The sequence below is a fragment of the Xenopus laevis genome, chromosome 1L (assembly GCF_017654675.1).
Source record: "Xenopus laevis strain J_2021 chromosome 1L, Xenopus_laevis_v10.1, whole genome shotgun sequence".
Classification (NCBI taxonomy): Eukaryota; Metazoa; Chordata; class Amphibia; order Anura; family Pipidae; genus Xenopus; species Xenopus laevis.
This window is the reverse complement of record NC_054371.1, coordinates 10,281,819-10,301,772: the sequence shown is the minus strand read 5'-3', so window position 1 is coordinate 10,301,772 and position 19,954 is coordinate 10,281,819. Positions and strand designations below refer to the sequence as shown.

Sequence of the window (19,954 nt, the reverse complement as noted above, 5' to 3'; positions counted from 1 at the left end):
GTCCGTATTTACCTTATTTACAAATGTGTCCATAGATGCATCATTAATGTTGGGCATGTATGAACAATTTATTAGCTACAATGTCTTTTTACTTGCGGGGCTCCATATGGCCATTGATTTGTCCATGTACAACATTTTTAATTCAATTTGTCTGTAAAATTTAAACATTTCCACCTGTACCTTAAAAGGGTCAGGTTTGTACACAGGTACAACCCCCATACACTTATTAAGGGAAATATTATGAATTATTAGGAATAACACCACCGTGAAAACCAGCAGCAGAGAAGTGTGAGTAGTGCTCCCTTTCCAAGCCTGTAGAAATACTGCTGAGATTGAAGAACGATAAAGGTCCATCAAGATTTTCCCTCAAATGCTTCCCACCGACCTTCTAATTTATCTACACGCAGAAAAACCATAAATTCCATCTTAGAAACAGCTGAGTGAATAATAAACTTGTATTTCCCACCCATAGAAATCAATTTAAGCCCTTGGAGATGCTTCTATTGTACAGAGGAGCTACGAGTCCAAGGTCTATAGAAATATGGATTAAACCATTGAGTGTTGGGCTTGCTATGATGTTTTTATATAATGGAGGCTGGAGAAGGCTGTACATTTTCCATAAATGCCCCAACGCACCTGGACATGGTGTTTCTTAAAGCTGATTCTGTGCAGAGTATTGTATTGTGTCTGTTCCCAGGCTCACGGCTTTGTATCCACATTCTTCAGTCACTCACCTTTAGTCACAGCACCTTGGCCATTCCCTGCCTCCGGTGCTCCCTTCCAACACAAAGAAGCCTGTGCACCTTCTCATCTTCTGAGTCCTCTGATGGCTGAGCAGTCACCATGACTACAAACTTCCAACCCAACAACAGGAATTGCTCCTCACCATGTAAGTCTTCTCTGTGTCCTGCAGCTCCTCTCTCTGCATCTGAATCACATACTGGTGATATCTAGAGTTCATCACCCACCTCCAGCCAACATGGCGGCCAGGCAGGTGAATGAGATCTCACAGGACTTGGATCCCAATAACACAGAGGCAAATAATAACAAGAGTGTCACATAGACCTGCGGCACCTTCAGAATATACAGACAGACTGCAGGAAAGTGCTCCATGGTGCCCTCCTGTATCTCCGTATAGAGAAGCTGCCCACTCACATTGTACTTATATCCAGGCAGGGCCACATCAGTGGGGTACTACTGTAATGGCTTTGCTGCACTTTTTGAAAGAGCTGGGCCCCCTTGACAGCACCAAAGCCGCGCCGACTCTCCTGAAGGCCCGAGCTGACAAAAAGCCAAACACCCAAAGTGGCAAAAAGACACAAAGTCACGAAAGGAGGCGAAGTTGAAGTCCTGAAGCCACGAGTTCAATTCTACTGAACACCAATTTGTGTTTTTTTTTAAAATCCCCTGGCCACCAATGTATTATTTTAATACTCTTTAGGTCCCTGCCACCAATATGTTTTTTTAAAATATTCTCTGGTGCCCCAATTTATTTTTTACTTGTAAGGGGGGCCCTGACACCAATGTTTTGTTAAAAGATATTCTCTGGGGCCCCAATTTATTTTTTACTTGTAAGGGGGGGGCCCTGGCACCAATGTTTTTTTAAAAAAAAACTTTTATGGGGGGGGTCCTGGCACCATAGTTTTTTTTTTTTAACTTATAGGGGGGCCCTGGCGCCACAGTTTTTTTACCTCAAAGGGGGCCCTGACCATCAAAAGCTTTTTATAAGTTGTGCATGTGTAGAGGGGTTACCTTTTTGCGCTGATGTCTATGTGGTCTTTTAACTGTGATGTTGAGTTGGCGGGATCTTTTGGGGCCCCAAAAATGTTGTCGTACCGGGCCCAGTGATTTCTAATTACTTTATTTAATTATACTTCCCCCTATACATGATTAACAGATGCAGACTATAGGCACCAGCTCATACTCTAAATACATATATATGTTTAACAGTTTATTCTGGCTTTTGCCTTTTAAGTAACAGAATAAAAATATACTTTTAGCGTCTACTTGGGAATCATATTTTGATGAATATAACACATTGATTTGCATATATTTTAAATTGTGATTTAGACGTTGCCCAGTAGATGTCGCTATTTGACCTGTAAGCCTATGATTAAGGGATTCCTTTCCCGAAATGCGTAAGGCCATGTGGCTCCATCTACTGCTGGAATAAATTCTCTTTATTCATTTTATCCGGTGTGCCGCCTATCTGTTTTCATAATTACAAGGCACTTGTGATGTGCGGGTCAGGGTTTTCCTGACTCGCACCTGACCCTAACCCGTCCTGCTCCAGCCCGCGCCCGCCCGCACCCGCTCTTCTGGGGTCCTTTTATAGACCAGCCCGCCAGCCAATGATGTCACAATGACGTCACAAAAGGGGCGGGGCGAGCAGACACGAGACTATAAAACCGGAAGCCGGTATTTGAAGGTGGCACCCGCCCGCCACCCGCGAGGAGCAGTGCGAGGTCAACCCGCACATCAGTACAAGGCACAGTTGGGGCGCTGGTGGTGGAACGAGTGGAGGAGGAAAAACCCGTGAGGGGTGAGTTTGGAGCGGTTATCGAATTCTTATTACAGGGGCGGTTCACCTTTCAGTATGTTGTAGAATGACTAATTCTAGGAAACTTTTCAATTAGTCTTCATTATTTATTTTTTACAATTTTTTTCAATTTTTATTATTTCTTTTTCTGACTCCAGTTTTCAAATGGGGGTCACTGACCCCATTTAAAAAAAGACATGCTCTGTAAGGCTACAAATGTATTGTTTCTAGTTTTTATTACTTGTATTTCGATTTCAGCCCTCACCTATTTGTATTCCAGTCCTTTATTTAAATCAATGCATGGTTGTTAGGGGGATTTGGACCCTAGCAACCAGACTGCTGAAATTGCAAACTGGAGAGCTTCTGAATAAAAAGCTAAATAAGTCAAAAACCACAAATAATAAAAAATGAAAACCAATTGCAAATTGTCTCAGAATATCCCTCTCTACATCATACTAACAGTTAATTTAAAGGTGAACAACCCCATTAACTAGTGTGGACGGAGGACAGGATGAGGTGTGGGCCCTGATTAATTTTGACCATTTGACTGAGGGTTGGAAACTTGCTGGTATTTTACTGGCCCAGCTGGTAAAAAAAATTATACTGAGTGGCGTCTACGAGAAGAAAAAGAATATTAACAGAACACTCAACTTCCCACTGAAACAAGTGTGTCTGTATGTGAGTATGTGTTAGTGTGTCTGTATGTGTGTTTTAGTGTGTCTGTGTATGTTAGTGTGTATGTGCGTGTTAGTGTGTCTGTATGTGTGTGTTAGTGTGTCTGTATGTGTGTGTTAGTGTGTCTATGTGTGTGTTAGTGTCTCTGTATGTTTCTGTGTGTTAGTGTGTCTGAATGTTTCTGTGTGTGTTAGTGTGTCTGTATATGTGTGTTAATGTGTCTGTATGTGTGTTAGCGTGTCTGTATGTTTCTGTATGTGTTAGTGTGTCTGTATGTGTGTGTTAGTGTGTCTGTATGTGTTAATGTGTCTGTATGTGTGTGTTAGTGTGTCTGTGTTTCTGTGTGTTAGTGTGTCTGTATGTTTCTGTGTGTGTGTTAGTGTGTCTGCATGTGTGTGTTAGTGTATCTGTATGTTTCTGTGTGTGTTAGTGTGTCTATGTTTCTGTGTGTGTTAGTGTGTCTATGTTTCTGTGTGTTAGTGTGTCTGTATGTTTCTGTGTGTGTGTTAGTGTGTCTGCATGTGTGTGTTAGTGTGTCTGTATGTGTGTGTTAGTGTATCTGTATGTTTCTGTGTGTGTTAGTGTGTCTGTTTCTGTGTGTGTATGTGTGTCTGTATGTGTGTTTTAGTGTGTCTAGGTGTGTGTTAATGTGTCTGTATGTTTCTGTGTGTTAGTATGTGTGTTAGTGTGTCTGAATGTTTCTGTGTGTGTGTGTTAGTGTGTCTGTATGTTTCTGTGTGTGGTAATGTGTCTGTATGTGTGTGTTAGTGTGTCCATGTGTGTGTGTTAGTGTGTCTGAATGTGTGTATGTCAACTACCGCAAAAGAATGAAAAAGGGCTGCATACTTACAGTCAGGGATGTTAGGTTAATTTTAGAAGCATCCTTGGGCAATGACCCCAGTTAAAATTTTGAATACGGGAATGTTAAAAGTTTGGCGCTACCTGACCAGATACACGAGCCAGTCGATATCCCCTATACACACACAGAGGGCATTAGACGAGATGTGGACAAATTCTGTATAGTGGAGAATTACTTAAACAGGGGGTCTCACTATTGGTAGTTTATTAGGTAAAACACACTTTATTTATTCCAAATGTAAAATACACATACATATTAAACTGGACATAGCAGCAATGTGCTAAGTGTAGCATTTCATTGAGTACCTGAGTACTGTTAGGGATTCACAAAAAGATTCCCATACAAATAATGATAAGTATTGTTCAATAACAGATTTTTGCCCAATGCCCCAATTGCCTTCCGGCACAAGTAAAAATAAATAATTTCACAAAATAGAGAGTCTACAATGAAGGCAACCACCTGGCACTGCGCAATCCTTTAGTCCTCACCTTAAAGGGATACTGTCATGGGAAAAAAACATTTTTGCAAAATGAATCAGTTAATAGTGCTGCTCCAGCAGAATTCTGCACTGAAATCCAATTATCAAAAGAGCAAACAGATTTTTTTATATTCAATTTTGAAATCTGACATGGGGCTTGACATTTTGTCAATTACCCAGCTGCCCCAAGTCATGTGACTTGTGCTCTGATAAACTTCAATCACTCTTTACTGCTGTACTGCAAGTTGGAGTGATATCCCCCCCTCCCTCCCCCCCCAGCAGCCTAACAACAGAACAATGGGAAGGTAACCAGATAGCAGCTCCCTAACACAAGATAACAGCTGCCTGGTAGATCTAAGAACAACACTCAATAGTAAAAACCCATGTCCCACTGAGACACATTCAGTTACATTGAGAAGGAAAAACAGCAGCCTGCCAGAAAGCATTTCTCTCCTAAAGTGCAGGCACAAGTCACATGACCAGGGGCAGCTGGGAAATTGACAAAATGTCCAGCCCCATGTCAGATTTCAAAATTGAATATAAAAAAATCTGTTTGCTCTTTTGAGAAATGGATTTCAGTGCAGAATTCTGCTGGAGCAGCACTATTAACTGATGCATTTTGAAAAAATTTTTTTTTCCCATGACAGTATCCCTTTAACATTGCTGCGAGTCCACCCCGATGCGCATTTCGCCCAAAGCTTTTTCATAGGCGGTAAATGTCCTCATTTTACAGAAACCTTAAATAGGCTACATATTCATTATAGCCATTATAATAAACACCTGAAACTGATCCCATCACAATGAGGCTTGGCTTTGTATGTATCTTTCTGTAATACTAGAAAATCATGTAAACATGAAATACCCCAATAATCTGGTTTTGCTTCCAATAAGGATTAATTATATCTTAGTTGGGATCAAGTACAAGATGCTGTTTTATTATTACACAGAAAAAGGAAATCATTTTGTAAAATTTGGATTATTTTATTATAATAGAGCCTATAGGAGATGGTCTTTCCATAATTCGGAACTTTATGAATAATGGGTTTCCGGATAACAGATCCCATACCTGTAATGAAAATGCCATTCAAGCACAGGATACACAGTAGATAGATAAGTACTACTATAGTTTATATAAACAAGCTGTTGTGTACTAATTGTGGAAATTGAAAAAAGACTATATGGCACAGGTTCAATAGTGGATAACAGATAACACCATTATGTTCTACAGAGATTATCTGCTATCTGCTGCGTCACCTGAGCCTTTTCTCATTTGGATGGCTGCCCCCATGGCTACACAGCAGCTTGTTTAGATAAACTATAGTAGTACTTATCTGTTATCTACTGTGTATCCTGTGCTTGAATGGCTGCCCCCATGGCTACACAGCAGCTTGTTTATATAAACTATAGTAGTACTTATCTGTTATCTACTGTGTATCCTGTGCTTGAATGGCTGCCCCCATGGCTACACAGCAGCTTGTTTATATAAACTATAGTAGTACTTATCTGTTATCTACATTGTATCCTGTGCTTGAATGGCTGCCCCATGGCTACACAGCAGCTTGTTTATATAAACTATAGTAGTACTTATCTGTTATCTACTGTGTATCCTGTGCTTGAATGGCTGTCCCCATGGCTACACAGCAGCTTGTTTATATAAACTAAAGTAGTACTTATCTGTTATCTACTGTGTATCCTGTGCTTGAATGGCTGCCCCCATGGCTACACAGCAGCTTGTTTATATAAACTATAGTAGTACTTATCTGTTATCTACTGTGTATCCTGTGCTTGAATGGCTGCCCCCATGGCTACACAGCAGCTTGTTTATATAAACTATAGTAGTACTTATCTGTTATCTACATTGTATCCTGTGCTTGAATGGCTGCCCCATGGCTACACAGCAGCTTGTTTATATAAACTATAGTAGTACTTATCTGTTATCTACTGTGTATCCTGTGCTTGAATGGCTGTCCCCATGGCTACACAGCAGCTTGTTTATATAAACTATAGTAGTACTTATCTGTTATCTACTGTGTATCCTGTGCTTGAATGGCTGCCCCCATGGCTACACAGCAGCTTGTTTATATAAACTATAGTAGTACTTATCTGTTATCTACTGTGTATCCTGTGCTTGAATGGCTGCCCCCATTGCTACACAGCAGCTTGTTTATATAAACTATAGTAGTACTTATCTGTTATCTACATTGTATCCTGTGCTTGAATGGCTGCCCCATGGCTACACAGCAGCTTGTTTATATAAACTATAGTAGTACTTATCTGTTATCTACTGTGTATCCTGTGCTTGAATGGCTGTCCCCATGGCTACACAGCAGCTTGTTTATATAAACTATAGTAGTACTTATCTGTTATCTACTGTGTATCCTGTGCTTGAATGGCTGCCCCCATGGCTACACAGCAGCTTGTTTATATAAACTATAGTAGTACTTATCTGTTATCTACTGTGTATCCTGTGCTTGAATGGCTGCCCCCATGGCTACACAGCAGCTTGTTTATATAAACTATAGTAGTGTTTCTGAAGCAAACAAACCAGTTCTACCAGTGCAGAGCAACACTGCATTATGTTTTTATTACTTTAATGATGTTACTTTTCCTTTAAATGCAATATAACCGCCAAAGCCAGTGGTAACAAATTATATTTCCCCTTTACTAACCTGTCTAAGCACTGGGTAACAAGCTGGAGGATTATGGAGCTAAGGCAATGTTTGCTATATACAAAGTGTGAGATATTAAATGCATTTCTGTCATATACATGAAACTGCCAGATCTCAGGATTGAGTCCATTGATACTTATATACAGTTCATCCTGTGAAGTCGACAGTTGTGTTTGTGTAAACGCTGATTGTTATACCGTTATATCCATGAGTATTGTATACAGTATACTTGGGGTTTACAATGTGAGAGATTTCATTGTATGAATGTTGTTTATATGAAATGGGTTAACCAGTTATTTTTCATGTGATTTTTGAGTTTATTTATTCTGAGAAAATGAGTGAAGTCTTATTCCCACTTACATGTAAATAAATATAAAGTTTATCATTCTGATAATAATCATTGACTGGTCTCATGTTCTTTAAGGTTAACACCATTGATAAAGTTTATTGTACTGGAAGGATGTGCTTGTCTAAACAATTGATCCATGTTGTTTTCCATGTAAAGATTTCTGAAATAAACAATATATTTACATACCTTCCAACTGTTCCGTTCTCATCAGGACAGTCCCTCTTTTGATAGCTCAACCTGCAGGCCCTCGTTTGTACTGAAAAGTCCAGATTTTCTCTGCACTGAACAGCCAGAAAAATATACAAAGTTTGTAACTTAATTGGCTTTTGGCTGAGAGCCCAGAACAGCCACCAGGTGCAACTAAGATACTTTTTTCTTCAACATGTTTTTTTATTTCAAACATGTTGGGAGGTATTTATAGTTTCACTTGAGGTGCAAACTGATGCTCATCTCTGCACCCAGCACCCAGTCTTCACTTTCACTTTCTGTTTTCAAGTTGCCTGTGGTCAGGATTCTATAGGCACCAGGAAATCAGAGAAAAAAGTCAAACCAGTATATCCAGTTCACTATTTAAAGTTCAGTGTAAAGAGAAAAACAGACGTCTCCCTGTTAAAAGCCACAAGAAGACCATTTAGGCACATCAGCCGGCCAACGATTGTCTTGCTGCACTGGATGTTCATGAGTTGGTATTTATGGGAGGCAACAAATTGTCTCATCAGAGAAAAGACGCAATGGACGAAGAGCTCTCTCAGCCCAGTACAAGTTCAAGTTCTCCCATCCAGACGTTAGAAACTGATGGTCCAAGTATATCAGGTAAGACATTTCAAATTATGTTGTGTAATTACAGTCTATACAGTCTATCTGTATAACAGAACATTCTGTCCCAGTGGCTGATCCCCATTGTAAGCAGCAGTCCTGTCCTGCTTTATGGCAGCTGAGATTCTAGCTATCTGTATAACAGAACATTCTGTCCCAGTGGCTGCACAGATCCTATCTGATCCCCATTGTAAGCAGCAGTCCTGTCCTGCTTTATGGCAGCTGAGATTCTAGCTATCTGTATAACAGAGCATTCTGTCCCAGTGGCTGCACAGATCCTATCTAATCCCCATTGTAAGCAGCAGTCCTGTCCTGCTTTATGGCAGCTGAGATTCTAGCTATCTGTATAACAGAACATTCTGTCCCAGTGGCTGCACAGATCCTATCTGATCCCCATTGTAAGCAGCAGTCCTGTCCTGCTTTATGGCAGCTGAGATTCTAGCTATCTGTATAACAGAACATTCTGTCCCAGTGGCTGCACAGATCCTATCTGATCCCCATTGTAAGCAGCAGTCCTGTCCTGCTTTATGGCAGCTGAGATTCTAGCTATCTGTATAACAGAACATTCTGTCCCAGTGGCTGCACAGATCCTATCTGATCCCCATTGTAAGCAGCAGTCCTGTCCTGCTTTATGGCAGCTGAGATTCTAGCTATCTGTATAACAGAACATTCTGTCCCAGTGGCTGCACAGATCCTATCTGATCCCCATTGTAAGCAGCAGTCCTGTCCTGCTTTATGGCAGCTGAGATTCTAGCTATCTGTATAACAGAACATTCTGTCCCAGTGGCTGCACAGATACTATCTGATCCTCATTGTAAGCAGCAGTCCTGTCCTGCTTTATGGCAGCTGAGATTCTAGCTATCTGTATAACAGAGCATTCTGTCCCAGTGGCTGCACAGATCCTATCTGATCCCCATTGTAAGCAGCAGTCCTGTCCTGCTTTATGGCAGCTGAGATTCTAGCTATCTGTATAACAGAACATTCTGTCCCAGTGGCTGCACAGATCCTATCTGATCCCCATTGTAACGCGTTAGTTTTTGCACATACCCACTGCCATGTACTTCGCACTGTGTTTTGGAATAAAGCCGCATTTTCAAAAAGTGATTCTCCTTGATACTTGGATCAGCGCCGGATAGCGGGTTTTATCCCAATACAAGCATACCGGACAGAAGTGGCCAGGTCCCGCGAGAGCTGCGATCCACATGGAGAGACTGCACGGCTAATGGTGAGCTCCGCTACACTCATACATCCTCAATCTTTGTTTGTCTGTGACTACACTTTGGACTGACTCTATACTTATATATGGACTAAGTGATGCCTTGTGAATGATACAACTACAGGTAGGAAACTACTACCTCCACTTAAAATACAGTCATATTAAACATGTGCACATGTACAATGTAGGTGCCATTAGGGAGTCGGCCACTAGATGGCAATACTCCATTGTCTCTTTGTTAACCAATGTACGTGGCCACACTTTGGAGCTGGTAAATGTGTTGGTGGGGTGTAGGGTTTATATGTTACTCATATCACTGATGTATTCACCTGAGGAACATGCTGAAACATGTTGTGAATGATACTCCTGCAATAAATACACAATGATGCCATGAGTTACACTGTGCTCTCTGGGTTCAGTTTTCTTTTATTCATAATTTAAAGCAACACATACAGGGTTTGCTACCTGACATGACAAAGCTACAAGAGTCGGAGATGAGAAACGAGATTATATTCTTTATTGTTTTGATACACAGGGAAGTTTGTATCTAGTGACTTCCTCATATGAAATCCTAATAGTGACTCTATCAGTTCGACTTGTGTAAAGGATATCAAATCTATGGGGCAAATTCACTAAGATGCGAACTTCGCCGAGCTTCGCCGGACTTCGCCAGGCATAGTTTCGCCAGCGCTCCGCAAATTCACTAAAATCCAAAGTTGCGCTCAGGGGTAGCGTAAGGTTGCGAAGTTGCGCTAGCGTTGATTTGCTATGTAAAGCGAAGTTACGCTAGCGAAGGCTAATTTGCATACGGCGCGAAATTCAAATTTCAATGGAGGAACACGTATCTGCACTACAAATGCCTAGAAAACCTTCAAATCTGCAAATAAAAATTTTATTTTGCCCTACACATGTGCCCACTGTATAGGTAAGTTGCCATGAGTCAGGAAATGTAGGGGGGAAGGAGGAGAGCCCCAAAAATGTTTTCGATCTTTTTCAGCCTATCACCCATCATGTAGAAAACACGCCAGCATTTTTTGGGACTTAGAAAAAATGTTGACTTTTTTGGAAACAATCCCTATCTACTCTATTGCGTTTCGCCTGGTCTGAGGTGGAGAAGGAAGTCTAGCGTAAAAGGTAGCGTTCAGTACACTGCGCAAGTTAGTGAATTTGCGTAGTTTCGTCGCTAGCGAAAATTCGCCTGGCGTAAGGGTGCGAAGTAACACTAGCGAAACTACGCCAGCGTTCGTTAGTGAATTTGCGCAGTAGCGAAAATGCCAAACGCTAGCGAATTAACGCTAGCGTTCGGCGCTTCGGTGCTTAGTGAATTTGCCCCTTTGGGTTTTCAGAATCACTATTTCATAGGCTGTAGCCCTGATGGATATTTCTGGCATGTAGATAAGGATAAAGGATCGCTTTAGGGCAGAGACACACGTGGAGATTCAGGGAGATTAGTCGCCCAGGGACAAATCGCCTCTTCTTCGGGCGACTAATCTCCCCGAACTGCCTTCCCGCCAGCTAGAAAGTAAATCGCTGGTGGAATGACACTCGGAGTGATTCGTTTTCTGCCCAAAGTTTCCTTGTGAGGCAATTTCGGGCGACTTAGGAAAATTAAGCACTGCGAGTGCCATCCTGCCAGCAATTTAGATTGTAGCCAGCGGGAAGGCAGTTCGGGGAGATTAGTTAATCGAAGAAGAGGCTTTTTGTTGCCGGGCGATTAAATCTCCCCGAATCTCCACGTGTGTCTCTGCCCTTACAGAAGGCTACACAAGCCAAATCCCCCTGAAACTGACTTTCCACCTGTAATTATGAACGCTGCCCCTAATCAGTTGAAATTCATTGGAATCTCAACAGGTAAAACAATTAAGAGTATTCTGAGCCTTCAGTTCTTGACTGACGATGTCAAAACGGTTTCTCAGAGCACCGAGGTGGTGGAGCAACAGTCCTACGTTAACAGGAGCACCTCGCTATTAAAGTGCACATTCAAGTAAGTACTTTACAAACCTCTTACTATCCAGTGAGCCCATTTTCCTGACAGGCACCACTAATAAGCTACAGATCCCAATATAAAAATGTCTTCCATTATAAGTAACTCGAGTTTATTCCTTTTTTTGTAAAGTCTCTGTAACATTAGTAAATAGATTTCCCCTCGACGAAAGGCCTGTTTCTTCTATTTCCACTGAATGGAGTAGCGAGATCTGTCCCCTTCTCTCAATGATTTCACTGCATCTTTGATTCTATAATGAAACATTATTATTTGATTAATTGATACATTTTATGTGTGAATGTTGACAGGTTCGAAAAAACCTTAAAGGAAAAGAGTGAATTTAGTAAGGATCATGGATTCACCGTTGCAGCTGGCAATGAGGGGACATTTGAAGCTGGGATTCCGTGTATAGGTGACGTGAAAACAAAGGTTTCTCTTCCACACAAGTGGAACTTATTCACCAGCAACGAGAGAGAGGTGAGGGGCTTCCTACATTGATCTACATTCATAATATGACTGATTCTATTCTGTCTGATTCTTTTTTGTTTGGCCACCGGGGCAGTAAGAGGCAAGAATAGAACAGAATCAGTAAGAATCTAAATTCTTAAAGGGATACTGTCATGGGAAAACTTTTTTTATCAAAATGAATCAGTTAATAGTGCTGCTCCAGCAGAATTCTGCACTGAAATCCATTTCTCAAAAGAGCAAACAGATTTTTTTATATTCCAATTTTAAAATCTGACATGGGGCTAGACATACTGTCAATTTCCCAGCTGCCCCTGGTCATGTGACTTGTGCCTGCCTGCCTTCTCAATGTGACTGAATGTGTCTCAGTGGGACATGGGTTTTTACTATTGAGTGTTGTTCTTAGATCTACCAGGCAGCTGTTATCTTGTGTTAGGGAGCTGCTATCTGGTTACCTTCCCATTGTTCTTTTGTTTGGCTGCTGGGGGGGAAAAGGGGGGGGGGGTGATATCACTCCAACTTGCAGTACAGCAGTAAAGAGTGATTGAAGTTTATCAGAGCACAAGTCACATGACTTGGGCAGCTGGGAAATTGACAAAATGTCTAGCTCCATGTCAGATTTCAAAATTGAATATAAAAAAATCTGTTCGCTCTTTTGAGAAATGGATTTCAGTGCAGAATTCTGCTGGAGCAGCACTATTAATTGATTTATTTTGAAAAAAAAATTTTTCCCCCATGACAGTATCCCTTTAAGAGGAAGTTTAACTAAAGGGAGAAGTAGCCGACGCTAACGACCATTTGCCAGAAATCCCATCCGCAGGGACATCACCAATTCACTAACAGGCATAGAATACAATTTGCCAGCGAACGAGACCGTCTCTATCGCCAGGCGACTTTTCACTCTGTCAAACGGTCGTTACTCCACAAATTCCCTAAGATGCGAATAATACGGAACGTTACCGCTTTCACCAGAGTTTCCTTCGCCACCTCAGACCGGGCGAACTGATAAAACGAAGCTTCATCTTCCTCAATCTTATGTCAGTGACATCATATCCTGTCTGCCGGAAATGCATCAAAGTTGTAAAAAACGTTGGCGACTTTTATTTTTTTTTTAAAGCGGGATTGCCTTCAAAAGCCCAAACTATTAAAGATTTATGTGTGAACAATTTATTAAAACTAATTTGAGGGGCACGCTACATTTGTTTAAGGGTGAACTTATGTCTAGGGCATTAGAGGGTGTCCTCTGTCTTTATCATGGCTCATTGGACATGTGTTTAATAAAGTGGCCACTTCAAGCATCTGCACCAACATTACTATTAAACATGTCCTTACGACTTTTAGGTGCAAGAGTGCTAGTGAGGTTTTCGCTAGGCAGAAATGAACAATATCGAAACTTCACAATGAAATGCTCGCACCGCCCAAGTGATGCTAGTGAAAATTCGCCAGCGTTTGGCTGCTGAAACGCAACTTAGCATTTTAGTGAATTAGTGTAGTGGTAACGAATTTACGCCTGGTGAAGTGGCCCCTATGGCTTTCTGTTTGTGGATCATAAAGGTGTCACCCAGAGCCAAATAAAGACTAAATAAAATGGAAAGAAATGCAGCTTTATGGAAACACTTTTATCTAAATGGCTGTATCATATACTCATGGCACACAGTGTGGGTCACCCATGTTTTTTTATTATGTAATATTAAAAGCCAAGTGAGAAGGAATATCCTGCACTGGAAGGGGAGACTACTTGCCCGTGGGACAATAAGGCGGAATAACATCACTATCCTGGTCCCCTTCATGCCCCATTAACACAAGCCCCATCCTCTTGTGCAGACAAATACATGGATCAGATGCTGGTGGAGCAGCCAGGAGTGAAAGTGCCAGGGGTACATGTACTTCTGGATCCAGGCCAGAATTTTTGGAAAGGCCACAAAGGCCTGGGCCTAAGGCAGCAGAATTTTAGGGTCGGAATGTCACCCAGCCACATCGTAATGGGAAGCACTGGGGACATGTGGACATAGCTCTTTAAATCTGCTGTGCACCAATCCCTATGCTCTACCCAACAAGATAAGACTTTGCATTTTCATATGAATAGGGGGAGGTAAAAGGGAGAAGGGGGGGGGGGTGACAAGTAGCCTAGGGGCGTCCTATGTATAAATTAGGCCCTGTCTGGGTCCCCCTGCAGTCACACAGTCTGCTGTTAGTTATGCCACTGTGGTTACTTACAAAAGCATATTGAGCTTGTCTAAAAACAATTTGTTTTTTTTTAAAGGAGAAGGAAAGCTACCGAAGCAGTTTATTGCCAATAGATTAGCCGCAATCGTGTAAGTCATAACACTATATTTAGCTCTGTCTATTTCTTTAGGATAGCAGCTGCCATATTAGCGTGGTGTGACATCACTTCCTGCCTGAGTCTCTCCCTGCTCACTCATAGCTCTGGGCTCAGATTACAGCAGGGAGGGGAGGAGGGAGAGGGGAGCAAACTGAGCATGCTCAAGCCCTAGCCCTGGAGGTTTAAGCTGAAAACAGGAAGTCTGATACAGAAGCCCATGAGTACACAATAGAAGGAAAGAAATGTGATGTTTCTTTTGACAGAGGACTCAGAGCAGCATTACTTTGAGAGGTTACTGGTGTATTTATATAGACCTTTCTGATAAAGTTTACTTAATTTTAACCGTTCCTTCTCCTTTAAGGTATGTTCAGGTGTCAGCTTTCTGTTCGATTTTCAGCCTTGTGATACCCGGACAATAATCGAGCCAATGAATTAAAAATATTTAAATAACTAAGATACTCACCTCAACATCGCTTAGTTATTATTAAGTGCACTTAATTCATTCTTATTTCAGAAACCAATAAAAGAAAATCAATCAATCTTTTTTTTTTCTTGCTAAATTAGCATTGGTGAATTTCAGAGCTTTCCGGATAACTGATTTCTGTATAATAGATCCCATACCTGTAATTTAAAGGGATACTGTCATGGGAAAATATTTTTTTTCCAAATGAATCAGTTAATAGTGCTGTTCCAGCAGAATTCTGCACTGAAATCCATTTATCAAAAGAGCAAACAGATGTTTGTATATTCAATTTTGAAATCTGACATGGGGCTAGACATATTGTCAATTTCCCAGCTGCCCCAAGTCATGTGACTTGTGCTCTGATAAACTTAAATCACTCTTTACTGCTGTACTGCAAGTTGGAGTGATATCACCCCCTCCCTTTCCCCCCCAGCAGCCAAACAAAAGAACAATGGGAAGGTAACCAGATAACAGCTCCCTAACACAAGATAACAGCTGCCTGGTAGATCTGAGAACAAACTCAATAGTAAAAACCCATGTCCCACTGAGACACATTCAGTTACATTGAGAAGGAAAAACAGCAGCCTGCCAGAAAGCATTTCTCTCCTAAAGTGCAGGCACAAGTCACATGACCAGGGGCAGCTGGGAAATTGACAAAATGTCTAGCCCCATGTCAGATTTCAAAATTGAATATAACAAAATCTATTTGCTCTTTTGAGAAATGGATTTCAGTGCAGAAGTCTGCTGGTGTACCACTATTAACTGATTCATTTTGAAAAAAACATGTTTTCTGATGACAGGATCCCTTTAAGGATTGGGCTTTGTCATCAGTTGTTTCAGCTTAACAAGCACCTGCCCCAGCTGCATTCCAGCTCAGTCTCCTCCTTGGTCCTCTCTAAAACTGGGGAGTAGACCTCAGGTCCCTGACAGTACATTAGGGCCACTGGTTTTGGACAATTCTTCAATCTATTGCCAAAATCATGTACACACTCCTTCTTTACATCAGCCTACTTTTCTTATCCCTACAGGTTTCCATCTCGGTAAATACAAATGTTGAGGTACAGGGGCGCAAAGCTGTGCGTCTGGAGGCAACAATCAAAAAGGCAAAAAACACAATCTCCTACAGAGCTGAAGTCCTCAACCTCGATGGTCATAAAGTCCCTATCTCTGGCACCTGGACTGGGGACATTTACCATGATTTGGTGGTGAAGCAAGAAGATGTATTTCTGTAGGTCTGGGTTAGTCTGCAGGTGTGGCTGCTTCTGTTATATACAGTGACCCAGTATATACTATATGTTAATCTAATTGCATATCATCACTAGTATCAGTTACATATGATTAAGATTGCAGTAGTGACAAGTGCATTGTTCATCTAAATGTTCTCCTTAAAGGGGACATTTTAATATAAGCTTCATCACACTGAAATAAGAAACTTTCCAAATACAATCAATTGAAAATTCTCTACTGTTTCTGAAATAATCAAGTTTATCTTCACTATTCCTCTCTCAGCATCTGTTTCTCTTCATTCTGTCTTCATGCAGCAGTTGGGTGTCAGATATTCATTGACAGATCCAATGACTGAGGGAGGAGTTGGGATGACTGAAGGAGAAAAGATGTGATAAAGGTTTCTAATTTTATTCCTAAGCAGAAGAACATCAGCCTCTTTCTTTCTCCTGACAACTTCCTTGACTACTTGCTGGTCAGACTGGTGGGAAACTGACCAGCAGGTGGTGATGTTGTAACAAAATTCATTCATATTAACAGCACATGTGTCTCTTAAAGGGATACTGTCATGGGAAAAAAAATTTTTTCAAAATGAATCAGTTAATAGTGCTGCTCCAGCACAATTCTGCACTGAAATACATTTCTCAAAAGAGCAAACAGATTTTTTTATATTCAATTTTGAAATCTGACATGGGGCTAGACATATTGTCAATTTCCCAGCTGCCCCCAGTCATGTGACTTGTGCTCTGATAAACTTCAATCACTCTTTACTGCTGTACTGCAAGTTGGAGTGATATCACCCCTCCCTTTTCTCCCCCAGCAGCCAAACAAAAGAACAATGGGAAGGTAACCAGATAGCAGCTCCCTAACACAAGATAACAGCTGCCTGGTAGATCTAAGAACAACACTCAATAGTAAAAACCCATGTCTCACTGAGACACATTCAGTTACATTGAGAAGGAAAAACAGCAGCCTGCCAAAAAGCATTTCTCTCCTAAAGTGCAGGCACAAGTCACATGACTGGGGGCAGCTGGGAAATTGACAATATGTCTAGCCCCATGTCAGTTTTCAAAATTGAATATAAAAAAATCTGTTTGCTCTTTTGAGAAATGGATTTCAGTGCAGAATTCTGCTGGAGCAGCACTATTAACTGATTCATTTTGAATTTTTTTTTTCCCCATGACAGTATCCCTTTAATATCTTGGAATAAAAACAAAATAAATAATGAATGTACATTGCAAAATTTCCCCCTCGTCAATTTTACAGTCATGTATTTTATAAAGGGTTACTTGTCCTTTAAAAGGGAGGGAGAGCAGAGGTATTTCCTGCATTCTTTGCAATGTACTTAGTCAAAGTGCTACAACAATGGAGGAATGACTTACAGGAGATCACGTAACGTTTGTATCAAGGATATCCTAAAATACACGCCGTTATCTCAGGCTGACTTTCAGTTCTACTGTGCAGAGTTCATGCTTTTCTTCTTCTTCCTCTTCCTCTTCCATGCAAAAATCTGTCTCACTCTTATATATTTTAACTCCCAAACTTTTTTCCACGGTGGTCACATGCTCAGGATCTCTCCTGCTGATTGGACGAGTCTGTGACTCATACCTGTCTCACTGCAGTATATCAGCCGACATGTTTTTGGTTGTCCCAGATTTAAAGCCACAGAGTTTTGTAATAAGAGAATATGTAACATTTCCCCACAACCTTTACACTAAAATGTATTTATGTTTCACCTATGCATGTCCATATTCAATTTGTTCAGTCTGAACAACCAAAAGATATCTTCCATCAAAGCCAATAGGATTGCAGGATTATCAGTCTGAGGGTCAGAAGAACAGGACAAACATGCCCAGATGGTTGAGAAGAATGGTCAAAATACGCCATTTTTTTTCTCTGCAGGAAAGCTCCGCCCCTTTTAATTAGGTTGAACAGGGATAGAGAGACCATTTTAGTTCTCTATAGGGTATAATACAGTCCCTGTTTATTGTAATTGCTATATGTCTCTCTCTGGTTGAGATTGTTGATTCCAGAACTTGTATAAGTGCATCACTACAAATCATCATCATCTAGTTCTTCTGGTATAAATCTCTTTATGTTATTTTCTAGGTGTAACTCACTTGCATCAGTAAGGTATGACATAGTGACAGTTGGGTAGACTTTCTGTCAGTTCCATGGATCTGCTGCTATATTTGATTTTTTTCTATTTGTGCCCCATGTGTTATAAAACGCTCAAATCACATTGCCATTGGCTGGATGCAAGTTGCTGATAGCGACCTACCTTAGTCATTCATGTGATATCATTCATATGATTATTGATCATATTCATATAGTCTCTTTATCTGGGATGCACGAGACTGTACTATCCTGGATGTTAACCTTTGTTTCTAATCGATTAATCTCTCAGCCTCTTCATTATAACCACCCTCATTTAATATAACTCAAGGTTTTCTTCTTTGACCCCTATTAATCTTAATATATACTAATTCTTTGGATTTCAGATTTTTTCAGACCTTACCAGGGTCAGACTGGAGCATTGGGGGCCCACCGGGGCTGAAACACCAAGGGCCCTCCAAGCAGACCCCGGGGGCCCCCTCCCAACTTCAAAACCTCTGCGCCCCCCACATGCACACGCATGTGCAAACGTCTGGAGTGGAGGATTTGGTCTGGTCCGGCAGGGGCCTGTCAGGGGGCCTATCGGCTCCCAGCAGGAGAGTCAGGACCAAGTAGGAAGCCTTTAGGGGTCAAAGTTCAGGTTCAAGGTACCAAAAAGGGTTAAGGCAAATTCAAGGTCAAAGTCCAGGCAGGGGTTCAAAGTCCAGAATACAATAATAGAGCACCCAGGAACACTAATAAACATATCCTATACTTGGGCAGCGTCTAGAAGGCCAGGGTGCCCTTTTATTACAAATTGGTGACGTCACTGCATCAGCGTCAATGCGTTGGCGGCTTCGCGGGCGGGGAAGGGAAGCGCAGGGGGAAGGGTGGGCGGGGAAGGGTGCACCACCCGGAGCTCCAGGCGGTGTTCCTGACAGGGCCCAACCGTTTTTTTTACAGGTGTTCCACTGGCCCAGTCTGACCCTGGACCTGAAGGGTGAAGGGTGTGCCGCCCGGAGGCATTTTTAGCTGTATACATCTTTAAAAGGGTTGTTTACCTTTAAATTAACTGTTAGCATGATGTAGAGAGGGATATTCTGAGAATTTGCAATTGGTTTTCATTTTTTATTATTTGTGGTTTTTGACTTATTTAGCTTTTTATTCAGCAGCTCTCCAGTTTGCAATTTCAGCCATCTGGTTGCTAGGGTCCAAATTACCCTAGCAACCATGCACCAATTTGAACAAGAGACTGGAATATGAATAGTAGAGGCCTGAATAGAAAGATGGTCAGGTGATCTCTGAGGCAGCACACAGACCATCACGAAATGGGGGTTCAAGGGAAAAGATGTAAAAGGACAATATTTACTTAAATATATATTCCAGTTTGGTAAGATTCTTTAATATGTCACTTAATTTTATATAAACTATCTATTGCTTAAATATTCATTTTGGGGGTTTAGTTTTCCTTTAAGCATACCAGGACACTTAAAGGGGAAGGAAACCTCGTCGGCGCTAACCCCCCTCCCCCCTCCCGTGTATTGCCCCCCTCCCTCCTCCCCCCTGGCCTACCCGTCCCGCTGGGCAAATGCCCCTAACTTGTTACTTACCCTTCTGCGCAGGTCCAGTCCAGGGAGTTCACAGGCGACATCGTCTTCTACGCGATCTTCTTCCTGCTTTGACCGGCGCATGCGCAGTAGGATCGTTTCGCCGGTACGGATCTACTGCGCATGCGCGTGACTTTTGTCGCATGCGCAGTAGATCCGTACCGGCAAAACGATCCTACTGCGCATGCGCCGG

The 19,954-nt window shown here is 41.6% G+C and overlaps 1 protein-coding gene and 1 pseudogene across 1 annotated transcript; one reads left to right on the top strand and one right to left on the bottom strand.

The window, feature by feature from the left end:
• Nucleotides 1-493: 493 nt before the first annotated feature.
• Nucleotides 494-5,277, bottom strand: LOC108719417 (annotated as a pseudogene).
• Nucleotides 5,278-7,986: 2,709 nt separating this feature from the next.
• On the top strand, nucleotides 7,987-16,286 carry LOC108697487. The gene is made up of 5 exons (XM_018227574.2): nucleotides 7,987-8,382; nucleotides 9,512-9,610; nucleotides 11,453-11,585; nucleotides 11,894-12,062; nucleotides 15,865-16,286. Exons 1-5 carry the CDS (start codon nucleotides 8,262-8,264, stop codon nucleotides 16,066-16,068), a joined length of 726 nt encoding a protein of 241 aa, XP_018083063.1. The 5' UTR covers nucleotides 7,987-8,261; the 3' UTR covers nucleotides 16,069-16,286.
• The last annotated feature ends 3,668 nt before the right edge of the window (nucleotides 16,287-19,954 follow it).

Bases quoted from the DNA above. Each gene is read 5' to 3' on its own strand.
- LOC108697487 (XM_018227574.2), top strand. From the start codon at position 8,262: ATGGGAGGCAACAAATTGTCTCATCAGAGAAAAGACGCAATGGACGAA. The intron at 8,383-9,511 runs GTAAGACATTTC...TACTTGGATCAG, and splicing joins TGATGGTCCAAGTATATCAG to CGCCGGATAGCGGGTTTTAT. The intron at 9,611-11,452 runs GTGAGCTCCGCT...GAATCTCAACAG, and splicing joins GAGAGACTGCACGGCTAATG to GTAAAACAATTAAGAGTATT.